Source organism: Temnothorax curvispinosus, unplaced genomic scaffold, assembly GCF_003070985.1.
Source record: "Temnothorax curvispinosus isolate PA1 unplaced genomic scaffold, ASM307098v1 QBEX01005293.1, whole genome shotgun sequence".
Classification (NCBI taxonomy): Eukaryota; Metazoa; Arthropoda; class Insecta; order Hymenoptera; family Formicidae; genus Temnothorax; species Temnothorax curvispinosus.
In genome coordinates, this window is record NW_020215073.1 from 74,652 (window position 1) to 91,070 (window position 16,419).

The window sequence follows — 16,419 nt, forward strand, 5'->3', positions numbered from 1 at the left end:
ACAAAAAACTATACACTTTATGGCACTCCCCGGGAAATTCTACCCCTGTTTCATATATAATTCTTTTAAATTTAGTCAATTATTTCCCGAAAAATTAGAAGAATTAGAAAAATCGGTTTCCAGAAAATCGGTAGCAAAAAAATGGCCACGACATTTTCATCCCCGGGAAATTCTACCCCTGTTTCATATACTTTTGGTAAAAATTCGGTCCACTAACGAATGAGTAGTTCGCGTACATACAGACAGACAGACAGACAGACAGACAGACAGACGGACGGTACTTATATATATAGATAATTAAGGGGATGCTGGAGCCGTCTGTTTTACCGGCATTTTTTGTCGGCACGTAGCGTCGTATTAATTTGACAGAATTAAAAATCCTTCTCCAGAATTGCAGTACATACATTAATGATTCGGGGAAACTCCGATTTTATATAGAAAACGAGAAAAAATTACGGAAGTACAGATTTCCTTATCCTACTCTTATCCCAATATGGCGTCTCGAGTTGCGGCGAGCTGTCAGCTCGTCACAAGATGTATTTCATATAAGAGATATACCATTGGTACGAACGCGAAAACAAGTTCCCCCGAATTGCACAACAAGAAAAACATCGATAAACCCTCCAAATCAAGATTTGGAAGCGTAATATAAAAGTATAATGTCGGTGTGCATCGTGCGTATGTGTGCGTGCAATGTAGCGTGCTATCCTTGTCTATATCTTTGTCTATACAAGGACAGATATAGTTCGCCGGTCTTCTTTACCGACGCCGATCGAGTTCGGCTACGGCTCCAGCATCCCCTTAATACCCTTAACAATAAAAAAGTTTTATGTTCATTCGCGGCCTTGTTATAAACAATTAAACACGAGCCAATTTCTGCATTTTTCAACCCTTCCTAGTCCCTTTAATTTAACTTCTTCTTTAATAAATAAGCGGATGTAGTACTGAAAATATACCTATTATATAATATTTTAATTTTCAAAGTTGTCAAATTACAAACAAGAATTTTATTGTGACTGCTTTTACAGTTATAAAGTAACTATTTAATGGAAATGAAACCCTATAAAAATTAATATTGTATCGCAATTATTATAATGCTTAAATTATAAAATATTTACATTATCCATGTTTGCCAATACAATATAATTTTTTATTCATATTACATTTTATATAATAGCAATGTTATTATATATTTGACAGGCAAATCAAAATAGCTTCAAATCGATATCGAAATGATGAAATATCGATGTCTTAACAGAAAATACATAATTTGCTTGTTTACAGTCTGGCGCGATAAATGTATGTCACAAATAATCTCTTCTTTTAAAAAATGTCATATAGCACAGACATCGAAATATGCTTCAAATTTCGAGCATTGTTTCGATATGATGTAATATCGATGATTTCGACGTCAATTAGACGTCAATTTTATGGGTCATTTCTCGCTGGGTACAGAGGTTTTATGGAATACATAATTATATATTTTCATACATAGCCATATAATATTGTTCAAGATTATATTTCCATTTCTTATATGACCATATATAATTATATATCTACTAATATGAACAAATAAGAGATATTTTTTCCCGAGTATAATCATATATGCTCATATATGGCCATATATAATTATATACTCTCATATATGGCCATATAATATTGTTTAAGATTATATTTTCCATTTCTTATATGATCATATCTACTAATATAAACTATGAATTAATATGGACAAATAAGAGGGTCTTTTTCCCGGGAATATGCATAAAAAAACAGGCTTTCTCAGAGAGAAAGCTTTATGAGCAAAATAAAATGTTGATTAAGCAACGTGCAAATTTATAATTTGCATACTTATTAAAAATTATGAGGAAACAATGTGCAAGTTTCTACTTGTTTAAAGCTCTTTTTATTATCGCTTTTCTCTAAGGAAGCAGTATCGCATTTTCTTTTACTTTTATATTCCGTATTAGCACGTATATTTCACGAATTAGTTTCAAACGTGACTCCTAGTGAACACTTTCGTTTTATCTCGTTTTGGAAATGATTGAACTTTATATTGCTTTCAACTGATAAAAAAAAAATAAATAGTCCAGGCAATGAACAATATGTGAGAAAATGAGATGTTGCTACTTCGATGTAATTTAACATAGCCTAATTTCTACAAACTTCGAAATTTATAGGATGTCGGATGTAAATAAAATTGCCAAGAGGTATATAGTGCTGTTGATAAAATGTGGATTCTAGAATTCACACATACATGATTTTTGAATCGTTTTATCGTCCATTTGATTATAATACTCATTGTCAGAAGTTTAAAGGAACGGTAAGCAAAAAGTTTTCATGATTAGAAAGAAAAATTACATGAACAATTCCATTTTTTCTAATGTATTTTAATTTTGGATAACGATAAAAGATATAAGATTTGTTGGCGTATGATTTTTCATCGTATATTTTTAATATCTTTAAAGTAATCCAAATCGATCGCTTGCTGTTATGGCAAAAACCACGAGTTAATATATATATATTTTACTATTTTGTTAAAAAGTTGTATGACAGAGAAACTGTCGTGGCCATGAGTAAATACATCTTATGATTTTGTTAAAAAGCCGAATGACAGAGATGTGTTGAAGTTATCAATTGAAGGATCGCAGCATTGTGAAATAAGACATCATTGTTTTTAGAACCTTTGAGAAGAACAAAATCAAAGTTTTTTTTAAGTATAGAATGATATTATGGAGAGTTGTGAATAGAGTAGTACAATTTGCTTACCTTGCCAAAGTTTTCAATAGTCAGAGGCACGACCTTGCCAGCAGTTATTTTGCATGGTAACACGCTTCTATTCATAATTAAAAAAAGAAGTTTTCGACATCGCCTCGAAGTATAATACCAATTTGATTTGCAACTATAACTCGGAATAAGATTATCTAGGTGTCATTCTAATTGTAAGTAAGAAAAAATATATAATAAAGCCAAAAAACGTTCACCGTTATTACACGTTTTTTTAAGAAAAAAACTTAAAAAAACGACAAAAAGATTATAAATTGCGTGTATCATGTCTGGAAGAATTACGATAATTTTATAATGCACTAAAAAAAGTTACATTCTTACATTGATTCGTAAGGAAGGATGCTGTAATCTAAAAGAAATTGAGCCGGCCAGAACTGCAGAAAGAGATGAATGAGTTGAGCGATATAGATAGCGAAAGGTTCCACGATATCCTTTGCGTCATTCAAATTCAAGACCACCTGAAATACGCTTTTATGCAACACGTGCATGGAAAGTGCCCCATTACGCACGCTACGCGTGCGTGATAGACCACTTTCCAGGCACTTGCCACATAAAATAGGGAGTGTAAGTCGTGTGTAAAGATGAAAATTCCCGGGTGCGGTTACCGCACTCGCCTTCGGCTCGTGCGTAAACTCCGCACGAATATCTCATTCCCGCACGGCCTCGAGTGAGAAATCTCTCGCGCGTGCAGAATCGGCCATCCGTCGCACAGATGGCGCGCGCGCAATAGACCACTTTCCACGCACTTTGTAATATAAAATAGGGTGTGTAACACGTGCGGGTTGAGAATTGGACACTCGTGCGGGTGATCGCACTCGTGTCCAATTCTCAACTTCCCGCACTTGTTACACAATAACTATTAACAGATTCCTGCAATTCCAAGGATTTTCGCGAGAAATGAATTATCTTCAAGGATCGACTTCTTTTCGGTTGCAAAATTTTTTTTAGTTGAAAATTTTATTACGAAATTCAATATAAAAAAACCATTCGCATACCTGTATGCCGATCATACTGCCGCCAATCATGTTCAGGCAAACACTGACCAGGAATATATTTGTGAACGTAGATTCGATCAGTTCCGCGAATCTGTGAAATTGTGAAAAACAACGCGATTAAAGGCAATATAAGGATTAAAGTTGTGCGTCTCGTTATGGAGCTATTAACACGCACTGTATCACATGCAGATGCCTGCGCAGGCAGCCCAAAGCTCTGTTGTAATTGTCATCTTTTACCTTGTCGGGTTTCAGATTGAAATTGCTGTTGCTGTCCTTGCCAATGTGTTCCAGCGTGTGTCTGGAAATACGCTCACATGCGATAATGTTCCTGGCGAGATCAAAACCAACCGTTTTCTTCATTTGGACTGAGCTCAAAGCGGGTCAAAATAGAAGACGAGATATTAGAGCGTATTTACGATCAAAAGTGACGCGGTATACTATTTACGTCCCTTCTTTTATTTAATATTTCAATTTGTAATTATTATCAATCTTGAACGCGATACCCTTACCCAACAATTGCGAACATCCCGCACGCGTGCCGAATCAAAGCGATATAGCAGGAGTCAACTGCGATCGTGATGCTGATGTGGGAGAATACTGCTAGATAACAATGCATCGCCATGGGATACAAGTACTGGTCTAATGTTTTCCCGTATTCCACGCGGAGGGGTAGCTTAGCTTCTGCCACTAGGGAAGACACCGTCGCGTCCGAAGTATCCTCCAGCAACATCACCATGAGCGATTTCGTTATGAGGAGGATTCCCACGGACTGCATGAAGACTGGAAATCGACGTATACGTTACACCGAGCGATCGCTTAAATCCTTTGCCGAATCTCAAGAGAAATGTGTAATATCTTCCAACGAAATTTTCACGACGTACTTCCGTACGTTAGCGTGATGTACCACCCATATGTGGTGTGTCGCCGTAGAATGGCCCTTTCAACATCTGTATTCAACGACAACCAATCGTCCTCCATCGTTCTGAGACAAGTCTTCAACTATAAGTATTTTCTATTAAGAATTTTCGACCAAAATTTTTATCATGCTAGTCACCTTATTGAACTCGTGCACGATTGCCACATACTTTCCTATTATTTATCATCAACCACCCTAATTTGAAGCTGAATATTATGGTAATCCACATCGACGGAGTGCATGAGAACACATCGTCGATATCTGTCGCGGCGATTAGAAGATATAATAGCTATGTCAATATTACAGAGTATATTATATTTTAATATATATTAATATATAATACAATATATGGGGCATTCCATGTCAAATCACCGAGGATTTTCCTCGATCATTTTTTATTTAACGGAATTTTTTTTGTATTTTTATACTAAATGAAAGTAACTTCCATGATTTTTTTTTTAGATTTTTATCTCTACCCATACTATGGATAGTTATGGATTTAAAAAAATACAGTTAAATTTCAAATGCTTGTAATTTTAAGAAGAAAAAAGATATTGTAAAAAATAAGGTAATCTTTTTTTCGTTTTTTACTGTTTTTTTTTCGAAGAAAATATTGAAAAAAATTTAATGGACAATATAACTGTTTTTTTTTAGGATTTAAGAAAAAAATATTTTTTTTCTCAATGCGACCGTTTTGATATTTTTCAAAAGAATCTCACAAATCCTAGACTTAGTTTCGAAATTTTCAAGCCATTGGAGAGAAGATGGGATTTCAATAACTTCGATTTTTTAAAGGACTTTTTCTTTATTTTTTTCGAAAATAATTTTTTTTAAATAAGATAGACTCTACCGATGGCTATCAAAAAATTTGATAAATTTATAGACAGCAATCCTGAAATTTCGATCTATAGATAAAAAGGAAATTCGAATATTTTCTATTTTTTAATTGCATTTTTACTTATTTTTATTATTGAATTACTTTTTTTTAATGAAATATTATAAATTGGGGAACTTAACGGATAGCATGTGACAATTAAATCATGTAGTTAATATATATATTTTTTATTTATTTTATGTTTATTTTTAATAAAAAATGGTGTGTCACCGTAACGAAGGATTTTTCAATACTGTCACTAGACAGTTTGGACCTGAGACCACATCATTATTAAAATCTTGGATTAACATCAAAATCAAGACCATCTCAGCAAACCAACAGTTGAAATTCCTGCTCCGTTGTAGATCTGACGTCCTACCTCCACATTTACACCGGCTACGTTTAAATATCGAACTACACAGTAATAGGGTTAAACATGAGTTTACTCTTTTTAAAAAACGTATACGGCTTCTCAATTTCGAAATTAGTGATGCGAATAACAACTTATGCTTTTTGCGATCTAAGATAATCGGTGTTGAGAACCAACTTCGAGAGCGCTTACCCGAATGTTTAATTAACAACTTTTTTATGTTCAATACTAACTATCTCCGTACTCACGACCGTAAAACACAATTAAAGTTAATTAGTAAATTTGATTCTGTTATGGCCACACAAAATCCAACTATTAATTCTCTGCTTAAAATCGACCATGAAAAATGGATTATCAATATAAGTAACAAGCAAATCCCGAATAGAGTTTTAAAGTTCCTTAGTCTTGGCGATAGGTTTGCTCTACCTATTGATACTAATGACAAGAGAGATCATGTAAATTCGGTTGTGGACATAATTAAAAACTTCGAATTTAATATTCATCAAATTCCCGACGATATTGTGGATGAAGCGTGTGACCGGATTTCCAACTCATTGTTTAAATTTTTGCGCAAAAATAAACATACAAATTACATAGACAGGTTCATATTACAAGAACTTAAATTTTGCAAAAGATTTCTTTGGGATAATGATGATGTCTTTGTTACCAGAGCAGATAAGGGACAAGTCACAGTAATTATGGAGAGAAATACGTATGTTAATAAAATGACTGACTTACTTAATGATAGTTTGACTTATAAGAAACTTAAGAATGATCCTATTAAACGGATAACATCTAGAATTAATACTTTGGTGAAGTCTTGGTTTAACAAGGACATTATCAGCGAACAATTGTTTCGGCTATTAAACTGTACTAATGGGAACCTCCCACGATGTTACGGACTTCCGAAGATTCACAAAGATGGCTCACCTTTGCGAATTATCGTTTCTACTTTGGGGAGTCCTCTTTATAACATGGCTAACTTTCTGCATAACATCTTAGAAAAATCCGTTCCCAAACCTGAGTCATATGTTAGGGATGGCTGGTCTTTTGTTGTGTCACGTTCTGACTGTTATTATTCGTCCGTTTTTTGGTCAATGCATTTAAGCAATTTACCAGGGATTTGGACAAGTCGTGTGAAGGATATTATTATTATTAGCGTTATTCGGGACCGAAAAGATATCTGAGTTTATAAACTTGTAACGAGAATCGCTTTTATCTATTTGATTATAATTAGGATAATCAACGTCGAAATCGTCAGGAATAGGTTTAAATGGAGGTGCGTTTTGTTGGATTTCTATGAATGAATGAGTAGAATTGATATCGAGTCCTTTTTTATTCTTTATCTGGACATACAATGTATACGACTGCTGTGTAGCACGACTAACAAACTTCTCTAGAGACGCACGCGTGTACGCACGCTTCAGTGTTACCACACGCACGGTAGACGCAGCGCCGCGAGCACCCCAGATTACGCGCTAGATTAGAATAGCATATCCTACATTTCCTCCCCTCTTTCACGATAGCGGTTCGCCCCCGGTATGAATCTCTGAGGTGGCCGCCTCGTACGAGTCGATCTACGAAGTACTGGAATGTCCTGCTCTCGCGGTGGACTTACTGGAGGAGTTGATGATTCCGATGAAATCGTGATATATGACGAATCTGAATTGACACTTGATGAGTCATCGGTATTGGGTGCTGGCTTTCTTGCTTGAGGGTCTTCGTAGAAATTAATTCTTCGAGAACGATTATAGTTGATATCCGATGTACTGGCTTGTTGTCGGTTTTCCTTCATCCATCGCGTCCTTATTTGGTCGACATGCCGCTTGTAGCGTTTACCATCGTAGTCTATCTCATAATGTAAATCTCCCAGACGTGTAACTATGGTACCCGGTATCCATTTATCCATGCGAGGGTTATTCGATAAGAAATAAACCTTCTGAGTGGGCTGAAATTCACGAAATGTTGAATTTGCATTCGCCACGCTCTGTTGCTTCTGTGTGATCTTCACGTTAATGGAATCCGGTTTTACTAGGTCTAATCTGGATCGTATTGATCTTCCCAAGAATAATTGAGCTGGAGACTGACCTGTTGTCGCATGTGGTGCTTTCCGGTATTGGCATAGGAATTCATTCAAGTTATGTTGAAGGGATCCTGGCGTCGTTGCCATAGTTTTTAACGTGTTTTTCACGGTTTGAACGTAGCGTTCCGCTTGACCGTTTGTAGATGGATGATACGGTGCTATTAGTTTCTGAAACTTGACACCCCTTTCCTGAAAAAATAGTTTGAACTCTGTTGCGACAAACTGAGGCCGTTATCAGAAACGATTGTGACTGGAACTCCGTACGTAGCGAACAGTTCTTCTAAGATAGCGATAGTTGCTGATGTCGTCGTAGAACTTGTCGCTTTTACCTCTAGCCATTTACTATATGCATCAACGATGATGAGCAGCATTTTTCCTGCCACTGGTCCCGCGTAGTCGATGTGTATACGTTCCCAAGGACCTTTTGGATACTCCCAGTGATGATGCCTGTATTTCGGAGATTCATTCGCGTTCTTTGAACAATCTGCACAAGTTTTGGCCACTTCTTCGATAGCCGAATCAATGTCAGGCCAGAAAACGAATGATCTTGCTAAGCCTTTCATCTTGACTATACCTATGTGTGCTGTATGTAGTTCGCTCAGTATTGCTTCTCTAAAAATTGGGGGTATCACAACCCGATGTTCGAATACTAAACAGTTGCTCCCCAATCTATGGTTGGCTTCCGGTGCTTTGTATCCGTAACGAGATAATTCTTGACCTGATGCTAAATGTTGAAGTATTTTTCCCAAGTGAGGATCCTTTCGAGTTTCGCGTGCAATATTCTCGGCTTTAATTGGAAGTTGTCTGATCTGGTGTAGGACGAAATGATCAAACCCATCATACTCTATCTCTTTCTTTTCTTTGAAAGAAATTCGATGTGTAGTAAGCGTGGATGCTGGTATATGTAGGTACTCTTGAACAATACTGCATTGGTATTTTCTCCCGTTGGCTTGAATACGACATCAAAATCAAAGTGTGCTAAGTAATCGGCGTAATTGGCCATTCGACTAATACAAAGAGTAGGCAAAGACTTCTCTGGATGCAAAATTTGTGTTAAAGGCTTGTGATCCGTTATGATCGTAAAGTGTCGGGCGTAAAGATAATGAAAGAATTTCTGAACAGCCCATACTATTGCTAAGGCTTCTTTGTCAATCTGCGGGTAGCGTTGCTTTGTAGCGCTCATTGTACGACTTGCATATGCGATTGGTCGTTCTTGTCCGTTGTTCAATTTATGTGAGAAGACGGCTCCCAGTCCTGTTCTGCTGGCATCTGTTGCAAGTAACAGCGGACGTTTTGGATCGTATGGCATTAACACTTGAGGCGAAGTTAAGATATTCTTGATATCTTTGAAAGCTTCTTCAGCCGTTGTCGTCCATTTCAATGGGTTGTTGCGCAACATATCCCTGAGAGGTCGATCTCTTGTGGATAAATCAGGAATGAAGGAACTATAGTAGGTGGCTTTGCCTTGAGATTTTATGTCCCAGGAATTCAATAGCTGATGTAGCGAATACACATTTTTTACGATTGAGATGTAGGTCTTGTTCCCTGAATCTTTGTAGAGTTTCGTCCAGAATTTGTAAGAGTGATTCAAAGTCTTTTGCATAAATGTAGAAGTCATCGTAAAAATTCTTAATGTTTCGTAGGCTTTTTATCATTTCTTCCGTTCTTTGTTGCCAAATCGCAGGAATGTTGGCTGCGCCGTAGACTGCTCGAGTTGGACGAATTAATCCATGCGTTGGCGTGTTGAGAGTAAGCATATGGCTGGATTCATCGTCAAGAACAAGATGAGAGTAAGCATCCGAAGCATCCAGATGACAGAAGATTTTCGCATCTTCTAATTGGCTAAACAGATGTTCCTTTTTCGGAATTGGATGTTCGTCTACAACTAAACGGGGATTCACTGTCGGTTTATAGTTACCCGTAATACGCAATTTACCATTCTTCTTAACTACTACATGAGTTGTTGACGCCCATTCGGAATAATCTACCCGTTTGTAAAAACCTGACTGTATTTTCGCGTCTATTTCTTTCGCATACGCTTCACGGAGTGCTAATGGTATTTCCCTGGCTTTCGCAAATATTGGCGTTGTGCCCGGTTTTTTATGTAAGGAAATAGGCGGACCAATGAGTGTACCTGCTTTTGAATTGAAAACGTCTTTGTACTTATCTAACAATTGATTTAGTTGCACGGTCTGTTCCTGTGTTAACTTCGGAGTAGCTGCACTAATTGTATGTATCGTATTTGTTTTCGCCGCTGAAAAGAGATTAACGAAATTGATTTCGTGTACAAAATGTGAGATCCATTCCCTTCCGAATAATGCATCAAAATGTTTTTTGACTACGAACAGATTGAGTTTTCGAGTAGTGTTACCGATAGTAACTTTAACTAGAATACAACCTATACATGGAATCTGGTGACCGGTGTAGCTGACAAACTGTCTATCTGTTTTTTTTAACAAGAAATTCGGTTTAATTTTACGCAATGTATTTACATTTATAATGCCGCATGGCGCACCCGTGTCTACTTCCATTTGTAATGTTTACCCTCTATAGTAACATCGATCATATGCTTATTAATCGAATTTACCGCGTTGACTTTATTTAGACATTGAATCGTATCTATGTTTTCCGCCGGTTGTATTGCTGCGACTGCTCGTGTATCTGTACGAGACTTTTTTGATTTACACACTTTCGCAATATGACCCTTTTTACCGCATGAATTGCAAACCGCATCGCGAAAACGACACTGATTTCTAGCATGTTTACCACCACAACCGTAGCACGAATAATTGTCCCCTAATTCCTTCGACCCTGGCTGGTAGTTCGACTGCTGCTTCCGTCCTCAAAAAGATGAGCGTTGACGTACTGTCTTCTTTTCTTGCTTCAGTTTAGGCGGACCATAACCTAATTTGTGTGTGGCATCCCGCGTTGACGGTTCGGATGTGTCTTTAACCTCATTCGTTGTCTTGCGCGTAGCTTCGAGCGCATTTGCAATGTCGTAGGCTTCTGCAAACGTAGCAGGTTTCTTGGCGATAATCTCATCGCACATTTCACGGACTAGCAGGCCATGGAGCAGTTGTTCTATCAACATCCTGTCGAGGAATTCACCGTACTCGCAATGCGCCGCACCTTGTCGCAAGCGTAAAGCGAAATTAGCAATAGTTTCTCCGTTCTGTTAATAAGGCGAAACTTGATGCTTTCTGCGTACTTGTTTTTGGCTCGATCGAAGTGTGAGATCAATACCGTTTTTATCTCCTCAAACGAAAGTTCTTCAGGAATTCGTGGGCTGATAAGAAACTTTAATGCGTTGTTCAATTCTAAGCCCATATGGACGCGCGCGTAATTAGCATGCTGATTACCTGGAATTTTGCTCAGCTCAAGCGCCCATTCGAAACGTTTGAAGTAGTCGGCTACCAGCGTGTGCTCCGTTGAGCGATACTCTGATACGGAAAACGGCGGTGGTCGAGGCAGGTTGATCGTCGGGCCTCCCGTGCCACCCGCTTCGGCGTTCATATTAGCAACCGATGCTTGTAAAGCGTTCGCCATCATGGCCGACAACGCTTGTAATAATTCCGGCGATATGTTCGTCGTCGGCTGTGCCATCGTCGTTTTTGTACTTGCAAACTGGAGGATCCGGTATCAGACGCTCTGGAGAATCCCACTTCTGACACCACTGTTGGATTTCTATGAATGAATGAGTAGAATTGATATCGAGTCCTTTTTTATTCTTTATCTGGACATACAATGTATACGACTGCTGTGTAGCACGACTAACGAACTTCTCTAGAGACGCACGCGTGTACGCACGCTTCAGTGTTACCACACGCACGGTAGACGCAGCGCCGCGAGCACCCCAGATTACGCGCTAGATTAGAATAGCATATCCTACACGTTTTCTAGTTGTTGCAATTGTTGGAGGAAGGGGAGAGGATCTTGATTAGAAATGACTGCTTGTTTGATCTGGAATCTGATTCGTTTAATTTGAACGCGCCTACCTCCTTTCTTCGTCATTCAGCCGCGTTTACGAAAATGAATTTTAAGCTCGCCACACTCTTCGGCAGCGCTCTGAAACCAATCCGCTACACTTTCTGCTTGCCACACTCTTTGTCAGCGCTCAGATCGTCAGCGTAGAGGTCAAATTTACTTTCGGGAATTTATCGAGATTATTGTCTTTTCTGGAAACCAACCCCATAATCGCCACGCTTTCGGCAACGAAAGTACCGGATCGCCACACTCTTCATCAGTGCCCCAGCACAGATCGCCACGCTTTGTCAGCGAAAACTGCGAGTCGGAATGCCAGAAGTGATTGATTAAAAATACGAGATAAGATTCCAGATTTTCAAACTTGTTCCTTTTCAAACTTATCTTACCTTTATTCTAAAAATCTCAGTACAACTTGTGCGTGAAGCGCGGTCTTATAAGATATGAGAGTACAGAGACTAAGTCCCAAGATCGAGCGCGAATGCTCGGATTTAGAAGTACAGTCGAATATAGGATTTAGGAATGGCTGAGCAATTGAAGTGTTAGAGCCGAAGGAATGGCTAAGCAATTGGAATGCTAAAGCCAAAGGAGTATGTGGCTGAGCAATTGAAATGCTAGAGCCGAGGGAGTATGTGGCTGAGCAATTGAAATGCTAGAGCCAAAAGGACATGTGTAAGGAACCAGAGCTCAGAACTATCTGCCTCTTCGCGGCGTTTTCCGCCCTATTTATACCCGAAAAAAACCGGAATCTCCCGCGCAAGATTCCCGTCTTTTTCCTACGCGTCTTAAAGGGGGAGGTATTCTAGAAGCTTCTAGAACATTCTAAAAGCGTAGCTTTGGGCCCCATCTGGCCTGCAGCTCTCCAAGGGTCGTCCGATAAGATAAACATTTACAGGAAACTGAGCGTACCCTCGGAACTTCGAGGCTAGCGTGCGTCGTCTAAGCGTTTGAATTTTCAACGTGTCGTCCGAAATTTAGTATAAAATTTCCGTACGTAACAGTTGAATTGATTAGGGAGGTAGGGATCGGGGAGAATGATGTGCTGATCACTTTGGATGTCGCCTCCCTTTTCACCAACATTCCTAAGGACCTTGTTTTGAGAGCGATTGAGCTTAGGTGGAATCATATCTCTAAAAAAACAAAACTCAGCCTTGCTCAATTCTTGTCAGCTGTGAACTTGATTCTCAGTTCTACCAGTTTTTCTTTTGAGGGTCAAATATACGAGCAAATCTTCGGAAGTCCTATGGGTTCCCCTCTCTCTCCCATTTCAGCGAATATGGTCATGGAGGATTTCGAAACGCACTGTTTGCAACTTCTTAGTTTCCATATTTCCTTTTTTAAGAGATACGTGGATGACGTTTTCGCGATTGTTCCTGTGTCGGGGATTGACGAGTTACTTAAAGTTTTCAACAGTTATCACGCGAGATTGAAATTTACATTCGAAATAGAAAAGAATGGTTCTTTAAGTTTTCTCGACACAACGGTGATTCGAGAAGGGAGTGTTGCTTACGAATTGGTACCGAAAACCTACTTTTTTAGGGCGATACATAAATTATTTTTTGTATCACCCTCTTAAATACAAAATTAATATTATACGTAATTTTGTTGACCGTGCTATTCTTTTATCGGACGTGCGTTTTCACAAGTCTAATTTATCCGAAGTAAGAAAGATTTTTTCAAATAATTGTTATCCAATACAATTAATTAACAAGTACATTAATATCCGACTTAACGAGTTACAGACGCGTCACGATGATAGTAATGGCTCTAGCGGTGACAGTGTGGCCCGTGATCCTCAGAAATTTATCACCATACCGTATGTTAAGGGTCTCAGTGACAGTGTTGGCCGTACAAAATTCAGGGTTCTCCTTACCATTCCGAAGAAATTAGATTGCATTATTTGAAAGGGAAAGGACAGGTTACCGTCTCTTAAGGTAGTCGTCTCGTCAGGGCATGTATTAGATAAAATTTTCGATTTTGGATTTTATATCAAATTATATGATCAGCTTTGCAGTCGATTTTTTCTGTGGCTCCTTACCGACTATTTACTCTAGAAAATTGATTTCGAAAATCACAAATTTTGCATTACTTCATACAGAAAAGAAGGCTCTATCACGGTTTTAATCACATATTTTTGTATTTTTCGATTAGATGAAATAAGAAAAAAACATATTGCTTTTTGTACATTAGATTTCGAAGAATCCGATGCAACCATAAAATATATAGGTTACCGGAGATTTCGCTGCTAATTTTTTAGTTTATTTTAGTGAAAATGCGGTAATCGAGCAGACATTTTTTGGTCGAGGTGAGGTTGGGAAGACTTGGCAACGCCGCTGGCTAATCACTGTAGTTGCAGGTTATGGGGCTCGTCTTTCTTAGCCGAATTGGATAATGATTGACACCTCTGTCATGCGTTTTGAAACCCTTTTTCAGTAATTGTCAAAATTCAATCGAAAAGAAGATGTAACCTCACTTGTAACCTTTCTCGACGACTCGCATGATCAACTGATCAAAACGGAGTCAAATGAGGAAAATCACATAATTTGGAAAAAGTAACATACTTTGTCACGTATGAAATTTTACACCATAATTCATAAAATTATTTTTCCGTTAGCAAAAATTGCCTGAAATATATTTCTGAACGTGAAAACCTACAAACAGTCACATGACTAGCACGTAGCGAGACGCCTACCTTAAACAGACTGAGTTGATAAATAAGATTGATTGTGCAAATTGTAATGCTGCATATGTTGGCCAAACAAAGAGACACCTAGAGACACGCATAAAAGAACATTTTTGTGATATTAAGAAGAATAGTGACAATCATTCCGTGGTTAGTAAGCACCGTCTTACGCACAACCACGACTTTAATTGGCAACAACCGAAAGTTTTGTATAAAGAGAGACAATTCAAGAAACGAGAAATCTCAGAAATGTTTTTATTAAAAAATGTGACAGCGCAATCAACCTGCAAAAAGACGCAGAAAACTTGCCCGCGAATTACAACCGCGTGATTGGTGTCACCTTTTTAGCCCTTTTGTTCTGCTCGTTTCCTTCTGTGAACACATTTAGTTATTATTGTATCGGTCATTTTATGACCCAGTATGACTTCGACTGTCACGCTGTACGGATGTGTTCGCAGATATGGCTTACGATGTGTTTTCTCGTCCCACACCGTTCTGTTCTTATATTTTTTGACGCACAGAATATGTAAGCTGCTTATTTTACTTTGTATACTTTAATTTATTTCAATTTTTATTCTAATTTTTCATCTTATTATTTCTGAGCGATTATTTTATGACTTCTTAGCAAATATTTTATCTTATTGATTATCATTAGTTTTTTCACTTTTTAGCTTTACGTATGCATGACGTACAATAGTTAGGGCACCATGTCAGCAACGTAATGGATATTTTGTACACGGTTTTTGAGGGTTTATGGCTTGATTGCTTGATCACTTGAGAAGGGCTGAAATCACAGCCGAAACGTTGTGAATTTAAATAAATTAATTATTTGGCCAGTCGGGTCGAACAAAAACGACTTATGTTTTGAATTCATTTACTGGTGAAGGAAGCTATTTGTTTGTTTTTATTTTTAATTTTAATTTTGCTTCCTCATAGAGGAAGCTTTGTTTTCGTAAATTCGTATATGAACTTTTGATTACGTATAAAGTTGGCTCTAATCAACCAAAAAAAATTATATATAAAATAGGGGTAGAAGAAAACAAAGAAAATATTGTGTTTTGAGTTTTTGATGTCAATATATTCAGAGTGTTCTAAAACGTCGAAATATCGCATTAAAAAAAAATGTCCGTATGTATGTATGTGTGTGTGTATGTGCCAAATTTACCGAAATTTCTATAACTCCAGAACTAATCAACCAAATCTTAACAAATTATATATGAAATAGTGGTAGAAAAGACTAAAGAATATAATAGAATTAATAAAAAATGTTAATAATAAAGGAGTTACCGATTTCTGTTAAAAAAAACAACCAAGTTTACTGAAATTTTTATAACTCAAGAATTGATTAACTAAATTTTAAAGAATTATATATGAAATAGAAAAGACTGAAGAATATAATAGAATTAATAAAAATTACGGTAATTGTATAGATGGGGGGGGATCACCTTGGATGACTTTGATATTTTAGTATGTTGTCAAGGTCACCCTCCTGAGTGACCTTCAGAAGGTTTTAGCCCGCGCTCGTTATTCGTTAAAAAGTTATTAACAAAAAATGTTTCGAAAATATAGCAGCTATTTTGAGTATTGGAAGGCATAAATGACTAATATATACGTGTGTGTGCCCTGTTTTAAAGAAAATCACAACTTCTATAAAGCAGAACATACACACATGTGTGCGTGTGCGTGCGCACACGCACACGCACACGCACACGCACACGCACACGCACACGCAC

The 16,419-nt window shown here is 37.7% G+C and overlaps 1 protein-coding gene and 1 long non-coding RNA gene across 2 annotated transcripts in view; both read right to left on the reverse strand.

Moving 5' to 3' along the window:
• Window positions 1-2,452: 2,452 nt before the first annotated feature.
• On the reverse strand, window positions 2,453-3,221 carry LOC112454730. The gene is made up of 3 exons (XR_003040779.1): window positions 3,106-3,221; window positions 2,767-2,899; window positions 2,453-2,681 (listed from the first exon to the last, which is right to left on the reverse strand). It is a non-coding gene; the product is annotated as an uncharacterized LOC112454730 (long non-coding RNA).
• Window positions 3,222-3,612: 391 nt separating this feature from the next.
• LOC112454732 overlaps window positions 3,613-16,419 on the reverse strand; it is an 18,193-nt gene continuing 5,386 nt past the window's right edge. Inside the window, exons 2-7 of the mRNA XM_025016282.1 lie at window positions 4,865-4,984; window positions 4,661-4,778; window positions 4,289-4,559; window positions 3,955-4,077; window positions 3,780-3,870; window positions 3,613-3,654 (exon numbers count right to left, since the gene is read on the reverse strand). Of these exons, the coding sequence (XP_024872050.1) occupies window positions 3,613-3,654; window positions 3,780-3,870; window positions 3,955-4,077; window positions 4,289-4,559; window positions 4,661-4,778; window positions 4,865-4,984 (765 nt within the window). The remainder of the gene's footprint in view (window positions 3,655-3,779; window positions 3,871-3,954; window positions 4,078-4,288; window positions 4,560-4,660; window positions 4,779-4,864; window positions 4,985-16,419) is intronic.